This window comes from Bubalus bubalis, chromosome 19 (assembly GCF_019923935.1).
Source record: "Bubalus bubalis isolate 160015118507 breed Murrah chromosome 19, NDDB_SH_1, whole genome shotgun sequence".
Taxonomy (NCBI): domain Eukaryota; kingdom Metazoa; phylum Chordata; class Mammalia; order Artiodactyla; family Bovidae; genus Bubalus; species Bubalus bubalis.
In genome coordinates, this window is record NC_059175.1 from 14451495 (window position 1) to 14475985 (window position 24491).

The window sequence follows — 24491 nt, forward strand, 5'->3', positions numbered from 1 at the left end:
AGCAAGCCATTCTAAGGTGGTTTTCTTGCTAGGGTAGGGCTACCTAACATTTATACCAGTCTCTTAGTTAATAGAAGACCTGATACTAGACTCACTTATAATATAAACATGTTTTATAATCAATGCTTTTCAGAAAGAAAGTTCTTTTCCTTTAATAAATTCTTCTCAAGAGATCTAAACTCAAAAGATCCTAACTCTGTACACTGTATTAAAAATGACCTAACTGAAAAATTTACCAGGCTTCCCTGGTGGCTCAGTGGTAAAGAATCCACCTGCCAATGAAGGAGACATAGGCTTGATCCCTGGTCCCGGGAAATTCCACATGCCATGGAGCAGCTGAGCCGGTGGGCCACAACTACCGCGCCTGTACTCTGGAGCCTGGCTACTGCACTGCTGAACCCATGCACTGAAAGGAAGAGAGCCCCCGCCCACCACAACTAGAGAAGAGCCCACACAGCAGCAAGACCCAGCACAGCCCAAATTAAATACAAGTAATTTAAAATTTTACCAACATAACTGTATTACCTGAATAAAATAAGCAAAAGTCTCAATTTAGAAAGGAATTGTCACAAAGAGCTATTCTGTTAACCAAATAATAAAGGAATGCTTCCTACCAGATGGAGGCTCTAAAATAATGAGATATCTCAATTTTGTAAAATATAAAATAGTCTAACAGTGACATTTGAGATTTTTAAAACTATTTCACATGCTCTAAAGGCCATTATCATATGAAAATTAAAGCAAACAGTTCAAGTATTTTTCTCAAGAGTCATATAGTAGCCCAGTATAAAATTAAAGGAAATTCCAGACAGTCAAATTCACATATTTTAAGAGCTACTAATGTTTACTAATAGAACATAATATTGATACCATAAGATTGATAAATAACCCAGCTTTTAGCCTTTACTTGAACCCACCATTATCCTTAATATCTTAAATATGACATTATCTCTCTCTTTTTAGATTTATGTTGGCAGTTAACAAAGCATTGACCTATTCTTGATTAAAACTTACATCCTTTTCTAACATTTTTTATGTTGCTTCTTTCTTCTATTTCCCCGTGTTATGGCATGCATTTTGTGATTTCTTATTAAGGCATCCAGTTTGTGCTACAAAGGTCTACTGTGTACAGTTTAAAATGAATTCTGCTCTGGACTGAATTATGTCCTCCTGGAGTTCATGTTGACACTCTAACCTCCAATGTGACTGTACTGAAGAGGAAAAGATACCAAAACGCTCTCTCTCCACCATGTAAAGACACAGTAGAAGCCAGCCATTTGCAAGCCAGCAAGAGAACCTTCACAGGTGGTGAATGCTAGTACCTTGATCTCAGACTTCTTAGCCTCCAGAACTATGAGAAATAAATTCCTACTGTTTAAACCACCCAGACAGAAGTACTTTGTTATAGAGGCTCAAGTAAATTAATATAAATTCTACGTATTGTTAAAATAAAATGTTTTAAAATCAGATGGTGTATGCAATGTTCTAGAAATGTTTTACATGTGCAAAGTTACAGAGATCAGATAGTCAGATATCAGGAAAAATGTTATACAGTCTTTTCTCTGATTCACATTATTCTCATTACCACCTTTAGCTCCACCTGAATTCAATCTAGCATAAAACTCTGTGATAAGACAACTCAGAAAGAAAGCTTAATGGGGTAAGTGCTGCACTTATTCTGTATAATCCTAAATATGTTATAGACCCAATTTTGCGTACTAATGTAAAATGCATTTTCTTCTGGGGCTCAATCATTTCAATTAAGCAATCCAAACTGACTTGAAAATAAATTGTAAAATCCAATCTCACCTTGAATGGGACTCCATAGATAGATTCTCCACCAGTCCCTGTGCCAGTAGGATCTCCCCCTTGGACTATAAAGCCAGGCACAACTCTATGAAATATGGTGTTGTCATAATATGCTGGAAGAAAATAAAAAAGAGTTTACCATTCTCTGTTATTTCAGCGTTAGTATTAAGAAATGCAACAGATTTCTGAATGTTAATCTTGTATCCTGCTACCTTGCTGAAATCATTTATCAGTTCTAATAGTTTTTGTGTGGAGTCTTTGGGGTTTTCCACATAAAGTACCATGCCATCTGCATATAATGACAATTTTACCTCTTCCTTTCCAATCTGGATAACTTTTATTTATTTTGCTTGTCTAACTGTTATGGCTAGGACTTCTAATACTATGTTGAATAAAAGTGATAAGAGTGGGTATCCCTGTCTTATTCCAAATTTTAGCAAGAAGGCTTTCAGTTTTTCACCATTGAGTATTATGCTGACTGTGGGTTTGTTACAAATAGCTTTTATTATGTTGAGATATTTTCCATCATACCCATTTTGGTGAGAGTTTTTATCATGAATTAATACTGAATTTTATCAAATGCTTTACTGAGATGACCATGTGGTTTTTGTCTTTCTTGTTGACAAAACAGTGCCTTTTAAAATCACATCAAAAAATAAAATAAAAATACCCAGGAATAAACCTGACCAAGGAGGTGAAAGACCTATACACTGAGAACTATAAATCACTGACAAAGAAAATCAGAAATGATTCAAAAAATGGAGATATCCCACACTTGTAGGTTAGAAGAATTAACATTGTTAAAGTGGCCATACTACCCAAACCAATCTAAACATTTAATGTGATCCCTATCAAATTATCTATGACATTTTTCACAAAACTAGATCAAGTAACCCTAAATTTATACGGAAACACAAAAGACCCCGAAATGCCAAAGCAATCCTGAGGAAAAAGAACAAAGGTAGAAGCATAACTATCTCAGACTTCAGACAATACTTCAAAGCCACAGTAATCAAAACATGTGGTGTTAGCACAAAAACAGACATATAGATCAATGGAATGGAATAGAAGGCCTAGAAGTAAATCTACACACTGTGGTCAATTATCTTCAACAAAGGAGGCAAGAATAAACAATGGACTCTGTGGGAGATGGAGAGGGTGGGATGATTTGGGAGAATGGCATTGAAACATGTATAATATCATATATGAAACGAGTCGCCAGTCCAGGTTCGATGCACAATAATGGATGCTTGGGGCTGGTGCACTGGGACGACCCAGAGGGATGGTACGGGGAGGGAGGAGGTTCAGGATGGGGAGCACGTGTATACCTGTGGCAGATTCATGTTGATATATGGCAAAACCAATACAATATTGTAAAGCTAAAAAATTTTTTAAAAAATTAAAAAAAAAAAAGAATAAACAATGGAGAAAAGACAGTCTCTTCAGAAAGTGGTATTAGGAAAGCTGGACAGCTGCATATAAATCAATGAACTTAGAAAACAAACTCAAAATGGCTTAAAGACTTAAATATAAGACATCACACAATGAAACTAGTAGAAGAGAACATAAGCAAAACTCTGACATATCCTAACAATGTTTATCTAAGTCAGTCTCCCAAAACAAACAAAAATACAAGCAAAAGTAAACAAATAGGACCTGGTCACTTATAAGCTTTTGAACAGCTAAGGAAACTGTAAACAAGATGAAAAGACAACCTACGGAATGAGACAGAATATTTGCAAAAGATGAGACTGACAAGGGATTAATTTCAAAAATATACAAACAGCTCATACAGCTTAATAGAACCAAACAACCCAATCAAAAATTGGGCATAAGATGTAAATAAACATTTCTTCAAAGAAGACATACAAATGGCCAACAAACACATAAAAGGAAGCTCAACATCACTAATTATTAGAGAAATGCAAACCAAAACCATAATGCGGTATCACATCACACCAGTCAGAATAGCCATCAAAAAGTCTACAAACAATAAATAGGTGTAAATGTAAATGTAATAAATGAGATAGTGTAGAGAAAAGGAAACCCTCTTACACTGTTGGTGGAAATGTAAACTGGTGCAGCCACTATGGAGAACAGTATGGAGGTTCCTTAAAAAACTAAAAATAGAGCTACCATGTGATCCAGCAATCCCACTCCTGTGCATATATCCAGAAAAGATAAAAACTCTAATTTGAAAAGATACACACAACCCCAATATTCATACAGCATTATTTACAATAGCCAAGACATGGAAGCAACCTAAGTGTCCATCGACAGATGGATGGGTAAAGATGTGGGAGATAGATATAGCAATATATATATATATATATCAGTTCAGTACAGTCGCTCAGTCATGTCCAATGCTTTGCGACCCCATGACGTGCAGTGCGCCAGGCGTGCTTGTCCATCACCAACTCCCGGAGTTCACTCAAACTCACGTCCATCGAGTCGGTGATGCCATCCAGCCATCTCATCCTCTGTTGTCCCCTTCTCCTCCTGCCCCCAATCCCTCCCAGCATCAGAGTCTTTTCCAATGAGTCAACTCTTCGCATGAGGTGGCCAAAGTACGGGAGTTTCAGCTTTAGCATCAGTCCTTCCAATGAACACCCAGGACTGATCTCCTTTAGGATGGACTGGTTGGATCTCCTTGCAGTCCAAGGGACTCTCAAGAGTCTTCTCCAACACCACACTTCAAAAGCATCAATTCTTCGGCACTCAGCCTTCTTCACAGTCCAACTCTCACATCCATACATGACCACTGGAAAAACCATAGCCTTGACTAGATGGACCTTTGTTGGCGAAATAATATCTCTGCTTTTCAATATGCTATCTAGGTTGGTCATAACTTTCCTTCCAAGGAATAAGCGTCTTTTAATTTCATGGCTGCAATCACCATCTGCAGTGATTTTGGAGCCCCAAAAAATAAAGTCTGGCACTGTTTCCCATGAAGTGATGGGACCAGATGCCATGATCTTCATTTTCTGAATGTTGAGCTTTAAGCCAACTTTTTCACTCTCCTTTCTCACTTTCATCAAGAGGCTTTTTAGTTCCTCTTCACTTTCTGCCATAAGGATGGTGTCATCTGCATATCTGAGGTTATTGATATTTCTCCTGGCAATCTCGATTCCAGCTTGTGCTTCTTCCAGCCCAGCGTTTCTCATGATGTACTCTGCATAAGAACTTAAATAAGCAGGGTGACAATATACAGCCTTGAGGTACTCCTTTTCCTATTTGGAACCAGTCTGTTGTTCCATGTCAAGTTCTAACTGTTGCTTCCTGACCTGCATATAGGTTTCTCAAGAGGCAGGTCAGGTGGTCTGGTATGCCTATCTCTTTCAGAATTTTCCACAGTTTATTATGATCCACACAGTCAAAGGCTTTGGCATAGTCAATAAAGCAGAAATCACACGTATATCAATAAATGAAATATTTCAATCAAAGAATGAAATAATGCTATTTGCAGCAACATGAATGGACTAAAGATTATCATATTAAGTGAAGTCAGAGAAAGACAAATATCATATATTATCACTTACATGGAGAATCTAAAAAATGATACAAATGAACTAATTTACAAAACAGAAATAGACTAGCAGACGTAGAAAACAAACTTACGGTTACCAAAGGGAAAAGGGGGTGGAGGAAGAGAGTTTGGGGACTTCCCTGGTGGCCTAGTGGTTGAGAATCTGCCAATGCAGGGGACATGGGTTCGATACCTGATCCAGGAAGATCCTACATGCCATGGGACATGCACCACAACTACTAAGCCTGCGCTCTGGAGCCCACAGGCTACAACTAGCAAAGCCCATGTGCCCTAGATTTCATGCCTCACAAAAGAGAAGCCACTGCAATGACAAGCCTACACACTGCAACTAGAGAGCAGCCCCTGTTTGCCTCAACTGGAGAAAGCCCACACACAGCAACGAAGACCCAGCACGGCCAAAACTGAATTAATTTGAAGAAAGAGCTTGTGATTAGCAGATACAAACCACTATAGAAAAAATAACAACAGGGATCAATGGATAACACAGGACAGTATTCAGTATCAGTATTCAGTATCCTGCAATAACCTATAATAGAAAAGAATCTGAATCTATTTACCTATATCTATATCACTTTGCTATATATCTGAAATTAATATACTTTAATAAAATGAAAATTTATCAATGCCTAAAACTAAGTGTATCTATAATTAGAGTTAACACAACTGGTCACAAGATTTTTTTTCCCCCAGAATGTTAAATAGGCTCCTAAACCAAAATCTTCTCTTCCCTGCTGCTGCTGCTGCTGCTAAGTCACTTCAGTCGTGTCCAACTCTATGCGACCCCATAGACGGCAGCCCACCAGGCTCCCCCGTCCCTGGGATTCTCTAGGCAAGAACACTGGAGTGGGTTGCCATTTCCTTCTCCAATGCATGAAAGTGAAAAGTGAAAGGGAAGTTGCACAGTTGTGTCCAACTCTTAGCGACCTCATGGACTCCAGCCTACCAGGCTCCTCTGTCCATGGGATTTTCCAGGCAAGAGTACCGGAGTGGGGTGCCATAGCCTTCTCTACTTACTATAAAATATCTAACACAGTTTCTACAGAAACCACAGTATTGGTTGTTTTGGATGTACTTCAAGGATTCTCTCAAACTCTGGATACAGTTTTCAAAATAAAAATTGAAGAGGTTTTGGTATAGATCTGTGGTTCTCAACTAGGTGTAGGAGGAGCAGCAATTTTTCTCTGTGGCACATATTTGTCAATGTCTGGAAATATCTGGCTGTCACACATGGGAGATGTTACTGGCATCTAGTAGGGAAAGGCCAGGGATACTTGTAAACATCCTACAAGGCACAACAAATCCCCACAACAAAGAATTACTAGCCCAAAATATCAATAGTGCTGGAGATTGAGAAACCTTCATAGAGATAAATAGCCTATTTCTTAATTCTCCCTCGTCTCCCCGCAGAAAATTAACTTACACAAACACTATACAAATCCAAAATATATCAAAATTACTCACCGACTGTAGGTCTGGCACCATCAGTGCACCCTTCTCAAGAAAAAGTCAATAAATAAAACGAGTAATCAACACAATATATAATTGAGTCACTGGAAAAGACTGATGCTGGGAAAGATTGAGGGCAGGAGGAGAAGGGGACAACAGAGGATGAGATGGTTGGATGGCATCACTGATTCAATGGACATGAGTTTGAGCAAGCTCCAGGAGTTGGTGATGGACAGGGAAGCCTGGTGTGCTGCAGTCCACGGGATCTCAATGAGACGGACATGACTTAGTGACTGAATAACAAATCAGACTCCCATTAAGTTTGCTAAATGACTGAAGATATTATTTATATTTATATATAAATACACTAAAAAACATATGAGATCATATATGATCCCTTAATTGATTGAGTTGGAGTCAATTATTGAGTGTAGTTATAATTTAATCACATGCTGATGACCAGAGATGGAACGAGCACAGTTCCCTAAAGACTTTACTGAGCTGCAGAACTTCTTGACACCAGATTTCTTATCAAAGAGAATGATAAATGTCTCCATTAATTAAATCATTTGAGTTGAATCTTCTATTATGTGAAACTGAACCAACCCAATTCATTCAACAACAAATACTTATCAAGTGCCTACTGTGGACCAGGCACTGTACTGATACAATTATTGACATAATCCATAAAATACCAATTACATGAGTACTTTGTGACACTTTATTAGCCAAAACATGACTATGGTTTACCATAATTCATAAAATACTATAATACTTTGGCTTGTTCACAGACACCCTTATAATTTTTCACATAAACAAGCTATAACTGGAAATAAAACTCACATTTTAAAAAAGTAACAACAAAGTAACAAGTAATCTAAAAACTGTATCCAGTTTGGAGGATGGATTGGAAGAAATAGAAAGGAAGATTAACTGATTTTTTTCCCCAATCCATTCTGAGTGAAGATCTGTTGCACTACATTCATAAGAACTTCCAAGTATAGATAAGTTCTCTTTGGCTACAAACAGAAATTGTAAAAACCAAGACGTCTAAAAGTATTTCTCCTGTATTCCTAAGTAACCATTTACTCTGATTTACAATGTGTATTTCAGTTAGGAATTGTAAGTCTTGCCTCTCGTTGGCTGTAACCTGAAAACTCAATTTTCTTAAAAAAAAATTTAAATAATTGATGTACAAGATTACAGTAGTTTCAGATGTACAACACAGGGATTCAATATTTGCATATATTGTGAAATGTTCACAGACAATAAATCTAGTTAACATCTACCACCACATAGTTACCAAATTTTTTTCTTGTGTTGAGAACTTGTAAGATATACTCTTTTAACAACTTCCAAATATGGAATAACTATAGTCAATATGCTGCACATATAATTTTCTAATTATGAAATCAACAATATAAATTACTCATAGTGCTATGCTGAAGATTAAATAATATGGAGGCAACCTATAAATTTTCAAGTTCAACACAAATATGAGATCAAACTTTAATATTTCCACTTAAATTCTACAAATCCATATTTAAATTTGAATATAAAACATACCCCAGCCTACTCAAAAAATAAAAATAATCAATTATGCCCATAATATGTAAGCAACAGTTTTTAGCACATGATCAGATTTACTTTTTCAAAGGATCACTTAAACTCCCGTAAGTTACAAGGCTGGATAGAGAGCAACTGTTGTCCAATCAAAACACAACTATGGCTTATCTGGAGACATACAGATTCAAGAATTCTCTAGAACAGGATCTATTAAGACTCCGCAATCTATTTGAGATGATGGAAGAGGGAAATGAAAGAGGTCTTTATTGTGTTTTCTCATTTTAAAATTACCCATCTTTCCTTTTCGTATTTCCTAGTAAGTCTTTCAGTGACGTTGGATTTTAACTTTAAACTTTTCTTTATTTTCCTAATTATATTCTTGTCGAACAAATGAAATTATTATAACATTATATATATTGAGTATAAATTTTCTATAGTTTCTCTACACTTTAATTTTGTATGCTATCATGCCTAAAATTCCAAATTTCCACATAATTTCTATATCCATTATTTCCACTTCCTTGTAATTTATTAATAATCACTGTTGAACTGTGCCTGCCTACCCACCTGCCAAAGCAGGAGACTAAAGAGACACGGGGTTCAATCCCTGAGTCAGGAAGATTCCCTGGAGTAGGACATGGCAACCCACTCCAATTTTTTTGCTTAGAGAATCTCGTAGACAGAAGAGCCTGGTGGCTATGGTCCATAGGGCTGCAAAGAGTCAGACATGACATTGAACTATGCACTTATAGCTTATCATGTGCTATAAAAGACCTTGCTGTTTGCAATGTTTGACATCCTTCTTAAATGTTTATGTATCATTCAATTAGTATTTTCAAGAGGTCTTACTATTTCATTACGTGTGTTCATAATAAACTCCTGAATTTTCTCCACTACTGAAAAAAGCAATTTACATGTACGTCAAACAGAAAATGAAGTTTCTATTTGGATGCTGAGTCTGCTATTGTCATTAAGTCTTGTATTTCTGGCTATAACAATGTATGGGTATAATAACATATTCTGACTAGTTATATTTCTGCTCAAGCACATATAGGAATTTACATTGCATTTTAAAATCATGTATATGTGTCTCTTTTAGAATTTGTGTGTGTGTTTACTTCTGCAAATATTATCTTTAATAACTTTTTACTTAAAACTCCTTTATGAGCTCTCTATTTTAGCCTCTTGGGTTTTTTTAAACAAATATTTTAATTTTGTAAAGATATTTCTTTTAACGTCTTACTATATACTTAAATGTTTGTAACTTCTAAAGAATTTAAAACTCTTGCTAAAGGAGGAAGAGGATAAAAGATAACTGATGAAGCATGGACACTGAGGAGACATGGCTGAAGTAAAATTTCAAAAGAGTTAACAGTCACATAAAGTATAAAAATTTTGATTTTCCTATTTACTTCTCTTTTTGCTCCCCACTTTGCTTTTCAAACCTAAAGTTTTATTTCTTCCTCATTTTTCAGAAGAATTAACCAAATTATCAAAGATAACAAGCTTCCCTTCTTCTTTAACCTACTTTTTAAACTTGTAATTTTTAAAAATTTTCACTCATTAAAAAAAAACTTTTTTGGTTACACCACATGGCATATGGGACCTCAGTTCCTCAACCAGCAGTCAAAACTGCACCCCTGCACTGGAAAGGCCCGATCTTAACCACTGGATCACCAGGGAATTCTTGAACGGTTTCACTCATTTTTGAGTGCTCACCTAACTATCTTGCAAAGATCTGAAATCCAAGATTAAGTCTGTGTAACTGTAAATCTTTTGTTTTCATAAAGACTAAAAACTACCCCCAGACACAGAAAGACAAATAGTTAATTTTTTCACTTTTGTGTGGAACCTAAAATAAAGTTCAACACACAGAAACAGAGTAGAATGATGGTTGCCAGAGGCTAGGGGGGGATGGGGAAAACTGGGAGATGATGGTCAAAAAGATATAAATTTTCAATTATAAGATGAGTAAGTTCTGGGGATCCAGTGCACAGCATGGTGATTATTGTATACTAGAAATTTTTATTAATAGTATTGTGTGTATTAGAAATGTATACATTTCATATTCTCACCACACACACACACACAAAGGTAACTATGTGAGGTAACAGATATGTTACTTGATTATGGAAATCATTTCATAATGTATACATTTATTAAATTACCACATTGTACACTATTTAAAAAATCATGTTGTACAACCTAAATGTATACAATTTTTGCCAATCATACTTCAATAAAACTGGAAAAAAAAAATAAGAACTTCTCTTTAACTGTGAACACCATTTTAGCTGAAGGCCGTATCTCAGGCTGTGCTCCCACTAGCTTGCGTTTATTCATTTGCTCTTTAATTTTGGAAACCATGGCCTTTTTTTTTTTTTTAAATATTGATATGACCATTATAAGATCTAGAATATTGTGACTTGTTTAAATCATATAGGCAGAGAATTAAAATGAGGCCCTCTGAATTAAATTTTTAAAACCCTGACTTTATTCATTTGGGAGCATCTTTATTTAAATTAGTTTTCTCAAGTTTCTTGTTAACCTTTGCAAAAATTCCATTTCACACCTTTTCAGTTAAAAGAATTGCTCTAGTTATTTTTTTATTATTTTCCTTGTCTTTTTTCTTTCTACTTGTATTCTCATAAATAGGGAAATAATTTTATTGATGTTGTGATTAAGTTTCATCATCACCTAACTTAAGAACCTTATTTCTTCTTTCATTGTTATATTATATCCAGATGTTTTCTGTTTCTTCTATTCACATGGTCATGGATTATAATTTACCATCTATTCTTTCTAATGTTTTTATACTTTCAATCCTCTGTAAAATTTGAGCTTAATATTCTTCAAACTTCTTTCCAGAAAAAAATCAGACTTTTCTATGTCTACTGTGTTTCTCAGCTCTGTAGACAGTTATTTGAGGCTTCTCTGACTGAACTACCTGTCTGACTCAATTTCCTTCCTGCCTGCCATAGTAATTATTAATAATGGTCTTTACAGATGTCTTATTTTCTCCTTTTCTTTTTTGTCAGCTCAATTTTTCTTTTCTTTTTTGAGGTGCTGAAGGAGGTTGTTTTGTTTTATTGTTTTGGTCTGGGTGTTTTTATTCTTTAGATCTTCCACTGGTAATAATTATCTATTTGGAGAGTTCTCACTGCATCCTACTACTGGTTATTCTGTTGTTTTCTTTCACATCTTGCTTTAGACTCAGAGCGTTGCTTTCTGATACCTTGACTAACCTTCTCTTTTCCTAAAAATCAGATATAATTTAGGACAATGATTTGCCACCACTGGAGATATCTGAAACTATATGCAATGTATACTGAAAGTCAACATGTTATAAATGTTAGGGATATTTAGCTCTAAAAGGGAATATTCTAAAGGGGAAAACACTCAAGTGAATGTAATTCTGTAAAGTTTGTTAAAAAGAAAGATAGTCACTTTATTACTCAAATCTAAGAGTTACTAGTGACATCGGTAATAGCATCACTGAATGTTGGATGGAAGGCTTTATGAAGCAAACAAAATTTTTAATACGCATGAAAAAGCAGATTGGGAATTCCCTGGTAGTCCAGTGGTTAGGATTTGGCACTTTCACTACTGGGGCCCCAGGTTTTACCCCGGCCCTGGTCAGGGAACTAACATCCCACAAGCCACACCACATGGCCAAAAAACAAAAGAACAAGTGGGTTAACTTGAACAGAAAAAGAAGGGAAGAGAAAGTATTCCAAAAACGCATGTGAGGATATGAGAAGATTTCAGGAAATGAAGGAGGTTATAAGTGGAAATGGGAAGGACCTGCTCAGGAAATAAAGGTAGTAGTCAACTGAGATCACATGGTTATTCAGTGCAATGAAAAATGAAGTTGGAAAACTAGGAAGCCAAGCTGCCTGAGGATTTAACTACCAGATGAATTAAACGTGAGGGTAAAGAGATCAAAGATAAGAAAATGGAAGACCAGGTAAGAGGCAATTACAATCACATGGGTAACAGTTAGGCAGTTTGGGGAAGAAACTGGTAAATTTGGTTTTATACTATTTGAATTGTAGCTGACAGTAGAAGATTTAAGTAGAAAAGTCCACCAGGCAATCAGATATGTAAATTAGAGTTCAAAAGAGGAGAAATGGTTGGAATTCTACATTTGATGGTTACATGGTTGGAAATTAGCTCAGTTGGTAAGGAATCCACCTGCAACGCAGGAGACCCCGGTTTGATTCCTGAGTGGGGAAGATCCGCTGGAGAAGGGATCAGCTACCCATTCCAGTATTCTTGGGCTTCCCTTGTGGCTCAGCTGGTGAAGAATCCACCAGCAATGCGGGAGACCTGGGTTCGATCCCTGGGTTTGGAAGATACCCTGCAGAAGGAAAAGGCTACCCACTCCAGTATTCCTGCCTGGAGAATTCCATGAACTATACAGTCCATGGGGTCTCAAAGAGTCGGACATAATGGAGTGACTTTCACAACTTTCACTTTCACTGGTTGGAAGTAACAATTAAAGAAAAAAGATAATACAGAACTAAAAGCATCTTAGGGAGTACCCACTTTTAGAGGATGAAAAAAAGAAGTGAGATAAATTTCTGTTAAAGATGCAGAGATTTACTGACTGGTGGCAGGGGGTTGGAGGGATTTTTATTTCCTCTCTCAATTTCCTGACACACAGCTCAAACCCACATTGCTTCTATCAACTCTGATCATTCATTACCACTATTTAACATGAGTCTTCAATGTTGTGGGAAAATACACTGCAATTTTTAAATTAACAAAATTTCTTTTACAGAATAAAATTCAAGAATTATGATTACCTTCCAAACAAAGCTGGATGAAATTTCTGCATGCTTTAGGAGCTTCTTTTGACCACAACTCTATATCAATATCTCCAGCTGTAGTTTTCAATAAAACCTGTAGAAAGCACATAAAATCATTATCGTTTTGCTTCATAATGAGTTTATTGGCTGTTCAACATAAAGTATTCACTACTGAATTTTCCATTTTAAAACAAACATGAGAAACTTTGCTTGGTTTCTGTTGTTATACTCAAAAACTTCAAATAATCAGTACAAGTTACTCTATTTCTATCTTTTAAATACTATTTTCAGAAATAATTTATGCTTTATGGAAAATTTAGCACAAATATTTTTTAATCACAGAAACAACTGCATTCATTTAAAAATCAATGCTGTAAACTTGCTTTAATTTTAAAAGTTTTCCATATCATTTCTTCCAATAAAATTGGTAAAGCAAATTAAGACATTAAAGAACAATGATCCCATGAAACTACAGCACTATAAGACGATTTTACAATTATTTTTTAACATATGAACAGTTGATCTCTTCACTCACAATCACGCCATTTCCAATTTACAAAGGAACATTCTTAATCCAATTCTGGGTTGTATATTAGGGACCAAACCTGTATCTCCTGTGTCTACTACGCTGGCAGGTGGATTCTTTACCACTGAGCCACCAGGGAAGCCTCTTAAAATTACTATCGACAGTAAATGAAATCCGTTGATAGTCTCCTTTCCACAGCTCATGAAGGCAGTTACTCCTTGGTGCAAGCAGCCATCTTGCAGGAACCAAAATCTCTACTGAGTCCACAGGTAGAAAAAGCTTATAACAATCTTATTAATAATTACAAACAACCAAAAAGAACAGAAAGCTCTAAATCTGAACACCCTGGCACAGCTGAATCCAACTGCTCTAGTATCACTTCCCCCACACACCCAGCCCTCAGCAGAACAGAGTCCACTGTCAATCGCTGATTAATGGTCCATGACATATGACCATCACCATCACTTTTGCTACAACTGCCTTTCAGTTTCTGCTTCAGAAGCCCAAATTACACTGCCATAATTTATATAACATTGATGAATGTATTGTATCTTTTTGGGCTTTTACTGGCTATATAGTTCTCTTATAATTATGCACCTGGGGGTGGAAGAGGAGACAACATCTATACTGTAGTAGATTTTAAAATGGTTTCCTTAACCCTTAAAGCACATGGACGCCACCAGATGGTCAACACCAAAATCAGATTGATTGCATTCTTTGCAGTCAAAGATGGAGAAACTCTATACAGTCAGCAAAAACAAGACCAGGAGCTGACTGTGGCTCAGATCATGAACTCCTTATTGCCAAATTCAGACTACCTCTGAGACATCACAGGTTTGGTTTCCCACCACTACAACAAAGTGAATATTGCAAAAAAGTGAGTCACATAAAGTTTTTGGTTTCTCAGTGCACAGAGAAGTTATGTTTACTCTATAATGTATGCAACAGCATTATGTCTGAAAAGACAAAGCGTAAACCTTAATTTTAAAATACTTTATTATTAAAAACTGCCAATCTACATGTAAGCCTTTAGTGAATCATAATCTTTTCACTGGTGGGGGCTTAAAATGTTGCAAGTATTACCCAAATGTGACCCAAAGACACAAAGTGAACAAATGCTGTTGGAAAAATGCTAAGAGGCTTGCTCTTATATGTATAAGTGCATCACTTTGCTGTCTACCTGAAGCTAACACAACACTGTACATCAACTATACTTCAATTAAAAAAAAAAAAAAAGAATAACTGAACAACCAAAATGGATCACTGAAGAAATCAAAGGAAAAAAAAATACCTAGGGACAAAAATACCACATATCAAACCTTATGGGGTACAAGGAAAGTGTTTTTAAGGGAGAAGGTCATAGCAATATGGGCCAAACTCAAGAAACAAAACAGTCCAAAACAATCTAACTTTATACCTAGATGAACTAGAAAAAGATGAACAAATGAAGTCAAAGTTAGAAGAAAGGAAATAATAAAGAACACAGTATAAATAAATGAAAGAGACTAAAAAACAATAGAAAAGATCAATGAAGCTAATGGCTAGCTCTTTGAAAAGAGAAAAAAAAAAACTGACAAAACTTTAGCCACACTCACAAAGAAAGAGAGCTCAAATAAATAAAATCAGAAATGAAACAGAAATTACAACTGATACCATACAAACACAAAGAAGCAAAGAGATACTCTGAACAATTATATGCCAACAAATTGGACAACCTAGAAAAAAAATGGATAAATTCCTAAAAACATACACTCTTCCATGAATGAATCATGAAAAAACAGAAAATCTAAATAGACAGATTACTAGTAAGGAGATCGAATCAGTAATCAAAAACTGCCAACAAACAAAAGCACAGGATCAGATGGCTTCACTGATGAATTTTTCTAAACATTCAAAGATTAAATATCTATCCTTTTTAAACTCATTTTACAAAGCTAGCATTACCCTGATACCAAAACCAAAGACACCACAAAATAAGAAATTACTAGAGCTAATCAATGAATATAGTAAAGCTGCAGGATATAAATTAACACATAGAGATCCCTTGCATTCCTATACACTAACAAGGAGAAAACAGAAAGAAATTAAGGAAACAATTCCATTCACCATTGCAACGAAAAGAATAAAGTACTTAGGAATAAATCTACCTAAAGAAACAAAAGACCTATATATAGAAAACTATAAAACACTGATGAAAGAAATCAAAGATCACAAAGATAGAGAAATATACCATGTTCATCAATATAGTGAAAATGAGTATACTACCCAAAGCAATCTATAGATTCAATGCAATCCCTATCAAGCTACCAATGGTACTTTTCACGGAACTAAAACAAATAATTTCACAATTTGTATGGAAATACAAAAAACCTCGAATAGCCAAAGCAATCTTGAGAAAGAAGAATGGAACTGGAGGAATCAACCTACCTGACTACAGACTATACTACAAAGCTACAGTCATCAAGACAATATGGTACTGGCACAAAGACAGAAATATAGATCAACGGAATAAAATAGAAAGCCCAGAGATAAATCCACGCACCTATGGACACCTTATCTTTGACAAAGGAGGCAAGAATATACAATGGAGAAAAGACAATCTCTTTAACAAGTGGTGCTGGGAAAACTGGTCAACCACTTGTAAAGGAATGAAACTAGAATACTCTCTAACACCAAACACAAAAATAAACTCAAATGGATTAAAGATCTAAACGTAAGACCAGAAACTATAAAACTCCTAGACAAAAATATAGGCAAAACACTCTCTGACGTAAATTACAGCAGGATCCTCCATGACCCACCTCCCAGAGTAATGGAAATAAAAGCAAAAATAAACAAATGGGACCTAATTAAACTTAAAAGCTTTTGCACAACAAAGGAAACTATAAGCAAGATGAAAAGACAGCCTTCAGAATGGGAGAAAATACTGGAAAAAGAAGCAACTGACAAAGAATTAATCTCAAAGATATACAAGCAGCTCCTGCAGCTCAATTCCAGAAAAATAAACGACCCAATCAAAAAATGGGCCAAAGAACTAAGCAGACAGTTCTCCAAAGAAGACATACAGATGGCTAACAAACACATGAAAAGATGCTCAACATCACTCATTATCAGAGAAATGCAAATCAAAACCACAATGAGGTACCATCTCACAATGGTTAGAATGGCTGCTATCAAAAAGTCTACAAGCAATAAATGCTGGAGAGGGTGTGGAGAAAAGGGAACCCTCTTAAACTGTTGGTGGGAATGCAAACTAGTACAGCCACTATGAAGAACAGTTTTTAAGGAGATTCCTTAAAAAACTGGAAGTAGAACTGCCATACGACCCAGCAATCCCACTGCTGGGCATACACACTGAGGAAACCAGAATTGAAAGAGACACATGTACCCCAATGTTCATTGCAGCCCTGTTTACAATAGCCAGGACATGGAAGCAACCTAGATGGTCAGCAGACAAATGGATAAGAAAGCTACATATACACAATGGAATATTACTCAGCCATTAAAAGAATGCATTTGAATCAGTTCTAATGAGGTGGATGAAACTGGAACCTATTATACAGAGTGAAGTAAGCCAGAAAGAAAAACACAAATATAGTATGTTGATGCATATATATGGAATTTAGAAAGATCGTATCGATGACCCTATATGCAAGATAGCAAAAGCGACACAGATGTAAAGAACAGTCTTTTGGACTTTGTGGGAGAAGGTGAGGGTGGGATGATTTGAGAGGGTAGCATTGAAAGATGTATATTATGTGAAGTGGATCGCCAGTCCAGGTTCGATGCATGAGACAGGGTGCTCAGGGCTGGTGCCCTGGGATGACCCTGGGGGATGGGATGGGGAGGGAGGTAGGAGGGGGGTTCTGGATGGGGAACACATGTGTACCTGAGGCTGATTCATGTCGATGTATGGCAAAAGCCACTACATTATTGTAAAGTAATTAGCCTCCAATTAAAATAAATTAATTAATTAGAAAAAAATAACAAAAACAACAACAAAAATAAAGGCCAGAAAGTAAAAGAAAAAAAAAAAGTTCATACTACCCAAATAATCTATACATTTAGTGTGAAAGTGAAGTCGCTTCAGTCGTGTCCGACCCTTAGTGACCCCATGGACTGCAGCCTACCAGGCTCATGCGTCCATGGGATTTTCCAGGCAAGAGTACTGGAGTGGGTTGCCATTTCCTTCTCCAATGCATGAAAGTGAAAAGTCAAAGTGAAGTCGCTCAGTCGTCTCCGACGCTTAGTGACCCCATCGACTGCACCCTACCAGGCTCCTCCATCCATGGGATTTTCCAGGCAAGAGTACTGGAGTGGGGTGCCATTTCCTTCTCCAACATTTAGTGTAATCCCTATCAAAACTCCAATGGCATTTTTCACAGAACTAGAACAAATAATCCTAAAATTTGTATGGAACCACCAAAGACCCCAAATGGACAAAGAAGCCTTGAGAAAGAATAACAAACCCAGAGGTATCATGCTCCCTGATTTCAAATTATACTACAAAACTACAGCAATCAAAACAGAATGGTATTGGTATACAAAACAGAGGCATAGATCAATGGAACAGAACAGAAAGCTCAGAAATAAGACTACACTTTCATGGTTAATTAGTTTACCATGGAGGCAAAAATGCATAATGCGGATAGGATACTCTCTTCAAAAATCTATCCTGGGAAAACTGAACAGCTGCAAGTAAAAGAGTGAAACTGGACCACTATCATATACTATATATAAAAATAAACTCAAAATGGACTCAAGACTTGAATGCAAAATCTGAAACCATAAACATTCCAGAATAAAAGAGATGCAGTAAGATGCTTACTCCTTGGAAGAAAAGTTATGACCAACCTAGATAGCATATTAAAAAGCAGAGACATTACTTTGCCAACAAAGGTCCCTCTAGTCAAGGCTATGGTTTTTCCAGTGGTCATGTATGGATGTGAGAGTTGGAATGTGAAGAAAGCTGAGCGCCGAAGAATTGATGCTTTTGAACTCTGGTGTTGGAGAAGACTCTTGAGAGTCCCTTGGACTGCAAGGAGATCCAACCAGTCCATTCTGAAGGAGATCAGTCCTGGGTGTTCTTTGGAAGGAATGATGCTAAAGCTGAAACTCCAGTACTTTGGCCACCTCATGCAAAGAGCTGACTCATTGGAAAAGACTCTGATGCTGGGAGGGATTGGGGGCAGGAGGAGAAGGGGATGACAGAGGATGAGATGGCTGGATGGCATCAATGACTCGATGGATGTGAGTTTGAGTGAACTCTGGGAGTTGGTGATGGACAGGGAGGCCTGGTGTGCTGCGATTCATGGGGTCGCAAAGAGTCAGACACGACTGAGCGACTGAACTGAACTGAACTGAACTGAAGAGCCTTTGGTAGTGGTCTTAGCAAGTTGCTTTTTTTTTTTGATCAGATTTCAAATCCAAGGGCAAAAAAGGTAAAAATAATGAAATGGGACAATATGAACAAACAAGCTTCTGCACAGCAAAGGAAACCATCAACAAAATGAAAACATAACCTACTGAATTGGGAGAAGATATTTGCACATTATATATCTGATAAAGGGTTAATCTCCAAAATATAAAGAGAACTTATTAACATATGTAACAAAAAAACTGTTTAAAAACCACATATAAGGATCTGAATACACATTTTTTCCAAAGAAGACATACAGATGAGCAACAGGCACATGAAAAGATGCTCAAAATCCCTAATCATAAGGTAAATGCAAATCAAAACCACAGTGAGGTATCACCTCACACCCAACAGAATGGTTATTATTAAAAAGATAAGAAATAACAAGCATTAGCAAAGATACGGAAGAAGGGAACATCTGTGAACTGTTGGTAGGAATATAAATTGGCATAGCCACTATGGAAAACACTGTGGAGGTGACTCAAAAAATTAAAAATGAACTACATACTAACCAGCAATTCTACTGTTGAATATTTATCCAAAGAAAAAGAAGACACTAACTAGAAAAGATATATGCACCCCTTCGTTCACTGCAGCATTATTTACAAAAGCTAGCAAATGAATTTGCAAAGTGATGCTCAAAATTCTCCAAGCCAGACTTCAACAGTGAGTGAATCAAGAATTTCCAGATGGTCAAGCTAGATTTAGAAAAGGCACAGGAACTAGATATCGAATTGCCAACATCCACTGGATCATCGAAAAAGCAAGAGAGTTCCAGAAAAACACCTACTTCTGCTTCATTGATTATGCTAAAGCCTTTGACTGCGTGGATCACACACATCAAGACTGCCGGGAGAAGTATCAATGACCTCAGATATGCAGATGACACCACCCTTATGGCAGAAAGTGAAGAACTAAAGAACCTCTTGATGATAGTGAAAGAGGAGAGTGAAAACGCTGGCTTAAAACTCAACATTCAAAAAAAGAAGATCATGGCATCTGGTCCCATCACCTTCTGGCAAATTGATGGGGAAACAATGGAAATAGTGACAGACGGTTTTCTTGGGCTCCAAAATCACTGCAGATGGTGACTGCAGCCATGAAATTAAAAGACGCTTGCTCCTTGGAAGAAAAGCTATGATCAACCTAGACAGCATATTAAAAAGCAGAGACATTACTTTGCCAACAAAGGTTTGTCTAGTCAAAGCTATGGTTCTGCCAGTAGTCACATACGGATGTGAGAGTTGGAATATAAACAAAGCTGAGCGCCAAAGAATTGATGTTTTCGAACTGTGGTGTTGGAGAAGACTTTTGAGAGTCCCTTGGACTGCAAGGAGATCAAAGCAGTCAGTCCTAAAGGAAATCAGTCCTGAATATTCATTTGAAGGACTGATGCTGAAGCTGAAGCTCCAATACTTTGGCCACCTGATGTGAAGAACTGACTCAATGGAAAAGACCCTGATGCTGGGAAAAGACTGAAGGCGGGAGAAGGGGATAACAGAGGATGAGATGGTTGGATGGCATCACCAACTTGATGGACATGAGTTTGAGCAAGTTCCTGGAGTTGGTGATGGACAGGGAAGCCTGGCATGCTGCAGTCCATGGGGTCGCAAAGAGTCTGACATGACTGAGTGACTGAACTGAACATATGGAAACTTAAGTGTCCACTGATGACTAAGTATAAAGAAGACACACACCAGAATACTACTCAGCCATAAAAAAGAAAGTAATATTCATGTGCTACAACATGGATGGAGCTTTAAGAGTATTATGCTAAAAGAACTCAGTCTGACATAGAAAGATAAATACCACGATTCCATTTGCATGTGGACTCTGAAACAGAAACAAATAAAACCCAGACTCTTAGATACAGAAAATAGTCTGGTGGTTGCCAGAGGTAAGAAACAGTGAAAATGGGTGGGAGGTGAGGGGTAGAATAGGTGAAGGGAATCAAGAGGTACAAACACCCAGTTGCATAATAAGTAAGTCACGGGGATGAAAAGTACAGCACAGAGAATACAGTCAATAAAATAGCATTAACTTTGTATGCTGACAAGTGATAACTAGACTTATTGTGGTGACTGACCATTTTGTAATGTTTCAAATGTTAAATCATGTTGCACACATGAAACTAATAATGTATATCACATATACCATACTTCAATAAAAAATAAAAATAGGGATAGTAATATCTTCATAGGTTTGTTGTGAGGACAAAATGAATTATTATACACAGACTGCTTAGAACAGTATCTGATAGAGTAAATGCTCAAAATATGGTCACTATAATTGTTGTAATTATTATTTTTATAAAAATTTTTGACAACAGTAAACTTATAAAAGTAAGTTTATACGGTAAAATCACATTATGGTTGGGTCACCTTTCTAACCAGGTTTTCTTAATCTTTTCATTGGTAAGCTACTGAATTAAAAAAGAAGGTACATTGCTCCTCCTTCGGCCATGCATTCCATTTGGCCTTAACTACTCTGTCATGTGTCATCACTTCATGGGAAATAGATGGGGAAAGAGTGGAAACAGCGTCAGACTTTATTTTTTTGGGCTCCAAAATCACTGCAGATGGTGATTGCAGCCATGAAATTAAAAGACGCTTACTCCTTGGAAGGAAAGTTATGACCAACCTAGATAGCATATTAAAAAGCAGAGACATTACTTTGCCAACAAAGGTCCCTCTAGTCAAGGCTATGGTTTTTCCAGTGATCATGTATGGATGTGAGAGTTGGACTGTGAAGAAAGCTGAGTGCCGAAGAATTGATGGTTTTGAACTGTGGTGTTGGAGAAGACTCTTGAGAGTCCCTTGGACTGCAAGGAGATCCAACCAGTCCATTCTGAAGGAGATCAGCCCTGGGATTTCTTTGGAAGGACTGATGCTAAAGCTGAAACTCCAGTACTTTGGCTACCTCATGCAAAGAGTTGACTCATTGGAAAAGACTCTGATGCTGGGAGGGATTGGGGGCAGGAGGAGAAGGGGATGACAGAGGATGAGATGGCTGGATGGCATCACTGACTCAATGGACGTGAGTCTGAATGAACTCCGGGAGTTGGTGATGGACAGGGAGGACTGGCATGCTTCGATTCATGGGGTCGCAAAGAGTCAGACACGACTGAGCGACTGAACTGAACTGAACTGAACTCTGTCATGTATCAGTGGCTCTTTTTCTTAACGCTTACAAGTAAGACAATACTGTGATAACGTTTCTTAAGAATAAAACATATGGGTTAATATAAAATGTAGATTAAATCATCATAATACATGGAAATTTCATTTTCAGTAGATAAGGAAATTTCTGTCAAGGGGTACTTTCTAAGTTGATACTACTCTTTGTAGAGAGAAATTTTGTCCCATTTATTTGGAATATCTCTGAATCCTTTTAGTATGTACCACTAAACAAACATTCATTGAGCAAACTTACTACATCTGCTTTCAATTCTTTCCAGGGCAAAATTATTTTCTTTTAATTTTTAATTGGAGGATAACTGCCTTACAATATTGTGTTGGCTTCTGCCATACATCAACATGAATCAATCATGGGTATACAGGTGTGCCCTCCCTCTTGAACCTCCTACCTTCCACCACATCCCACCCCTCTAGGTTGTCACATAGCACTGGTCTGAGTTCTCCACGCCAAAATTCTTGCCAAGCTGTCTATGGTACAGAATTTTGAAGCTTCAATTCGTTTTATTCTATAAAAAGTCCCAAACTGGTTTTGAAGGAAAACTTGGGCTATGCCTGATATTCTTTCTCAGTCCAATTCTGTTCAGAAGGACAATGTTTAACACAGTTTGCATACACTAATTTGCATGACTATTTCATCAATGTGTATTTCACTCAACTTAAGCTGTGATAATAGGGACAATGCTGGCTTTTCTTTCCACTCCCCAATTTCGCTGACAAAGCCCAGATCAAAAGATACTTCGTCCACGAAGACTTTCTCTACTTTCCCAGTTGCTAACTTCTCAGTAATATCATAGCAAATGCTCCTCTGTCCATTAGAACGCCTCCCAAACATACCATCCATATCATTAGGTTTTTCTTTACCTGCCTGTCTCTAGAACTAAAACCGTTAGCTCTTCTAGGGCAGCAACAGGTTTTATCCACCCATCTTTGTATTCCCCGCACCTGGTGCCTAGTAGGCATTCAATCAATAAGGAACTGTAGAACAAATGGAGAAATAGCGATCTCCAAGTTTAGCAAAAGAATGTCAATTTTTAAAACATACTTGGCTTTTTACCTACGACCCTAGAAAACGCATGCAGAGTTAGGCTGAAGTAAAACAAAAAACAGTAGGGCCAGGAGGTTGGTAGATGGAGAAATACTGTTGGTCCCACTTGAGGACTTTTTCAATTATGTGCTGAGAAGTGTCAGCATATGGCTTTCAATGCAATCCTGCTCAGAGACAGAGGTAAAGTTTTTGTAATCTCTTCCAACCCTACAACCCCAGAATTCCTTTAATCAATGAGGTATCGCTTTGGGGAGCCCAGGTACCCTAGGTGAGACTCACCTTCCCGTTCGTGGGAGGCTCCTGGATGTAAATGTTGCTCATTCTGGTCAGTACTCAGGAATCCGCTCCTAATGGGGATGAGAGCAAACCGCCGGTAACTAGAGCTGGCCACCTATCGGTACACTCTTCCTTAAATTGGGAAGTCGCGGAAAGCTCCAGCCTGTCAATATCCCGCAAGACAGTAGCACCACACCAAACAACTAGCTCTTCCCAAGCCTAGGTCCTCACGGACGCCGCCATGTTCCTCCCGGACCCGAGCACCGCTAATCCTGAAAAGGGGGATTCCAATGGCGTCCAGGGAATTGAGAAGAGACTATTAAACTCCTATAGATTAAGTTAACTTGTATTCCAATTTTTAAAACAACAGTTCGTAAGTCTTGGTGTTGTTTACTTCACTACACGCGTGTGCCCGTCTCATTCACCCCCTCGAAGCTGGCAGTAATGGTTCGCGCCGTGTGTGGTGTACAAAACGATTCCCCCGGAAACGGCATCAGCAGCCACTTGGTTCCGCAATCTCCAGGGGCTTTTAGGGCCTTCCGTTACTGTCAAACCCGGGTGCCGCGGCGGGGGTGGGAGAAAGACGGCCCCCTCGTTGGGTGTTGTCCTCGCGGCCAGCGGGAAGCGAGCGAACCCTCAGAAGCCTAGGGGTTCTGCGACCCCTCTTACCAACGCCATGGCAATTCCAGGTAAAGACCAACCGCAGGGGTTTGGGCGAGGGAGGGAGTAAGTAGGGTAGGTTAGTGTGCTCTGGGTTAAGGAGTAGCGCCCAAGGGTGGAGGCGTTAAAATGATCAGGTTCGTTAGGTTTACAAGAAAAATTTTACAGTCCAAAAATAAACTCTAAGGG

The 24491-nt window shown here is 37.6% G+C and overlaps 2 protein-coding genes across 7 annotated transcripts in view; one reads left to right on the forward strand and one right to left on the reverse strand.

The window, feature by feature from the left end:
* Window positions 1-24491, reverse strand: part of CWC27 (CWC27 spliceosome associated cyclophilin) — a 250746-nt gene that overhangs the window by 223134 nt on the left and 3121 nt on the right. For 4 of the 6 annotated variants that reach the window (XM_006074131.4, XM_045163650.1, XM_044932478.2 and 1 more), the window contains exons 1-3: window positions 23646-24021; window positions 13177-13273; window positions 1810-1922 (exon numbers count right to left, since the gene is read on the reverse strand). In XM_006074131.4, coding sequence (XP_006074193.3) covers window positions 1810-1922; window positions 13177-13273; window positions 23646-23687 — 252 coding nt within the window. In that variant the 5' untranslated portion in view covers window positions 23688-24021. Of the gene's footprint in view, window positions 1-1809; window positions 1923-13176; window positions 13274-23645; window positions 24022-24491 lie in introns of those variants that run through there. The other 2 variants (XM_045163649.1, XM_044932480.2) reach the window with 2 other exon arrangements.
* The window catches only part of SREK1IP1 (SREK1 interacting protein 1), a 41437-nt gene continuing 41078 nt past the window's right edge, over window positions 24133-24491 (forward strand). The window contains exon 1 of the mRNA XM_006074133.4: window positions 24133-24331. Coding sequence (XP_006074195.3) covers window positions 24319-24331 — 13 coding nt within the window. The 5' untranslated portion in view covers window positions 24133-24318. The remainder of the gene's footprint in view (window positions 24332-24491) is intronic.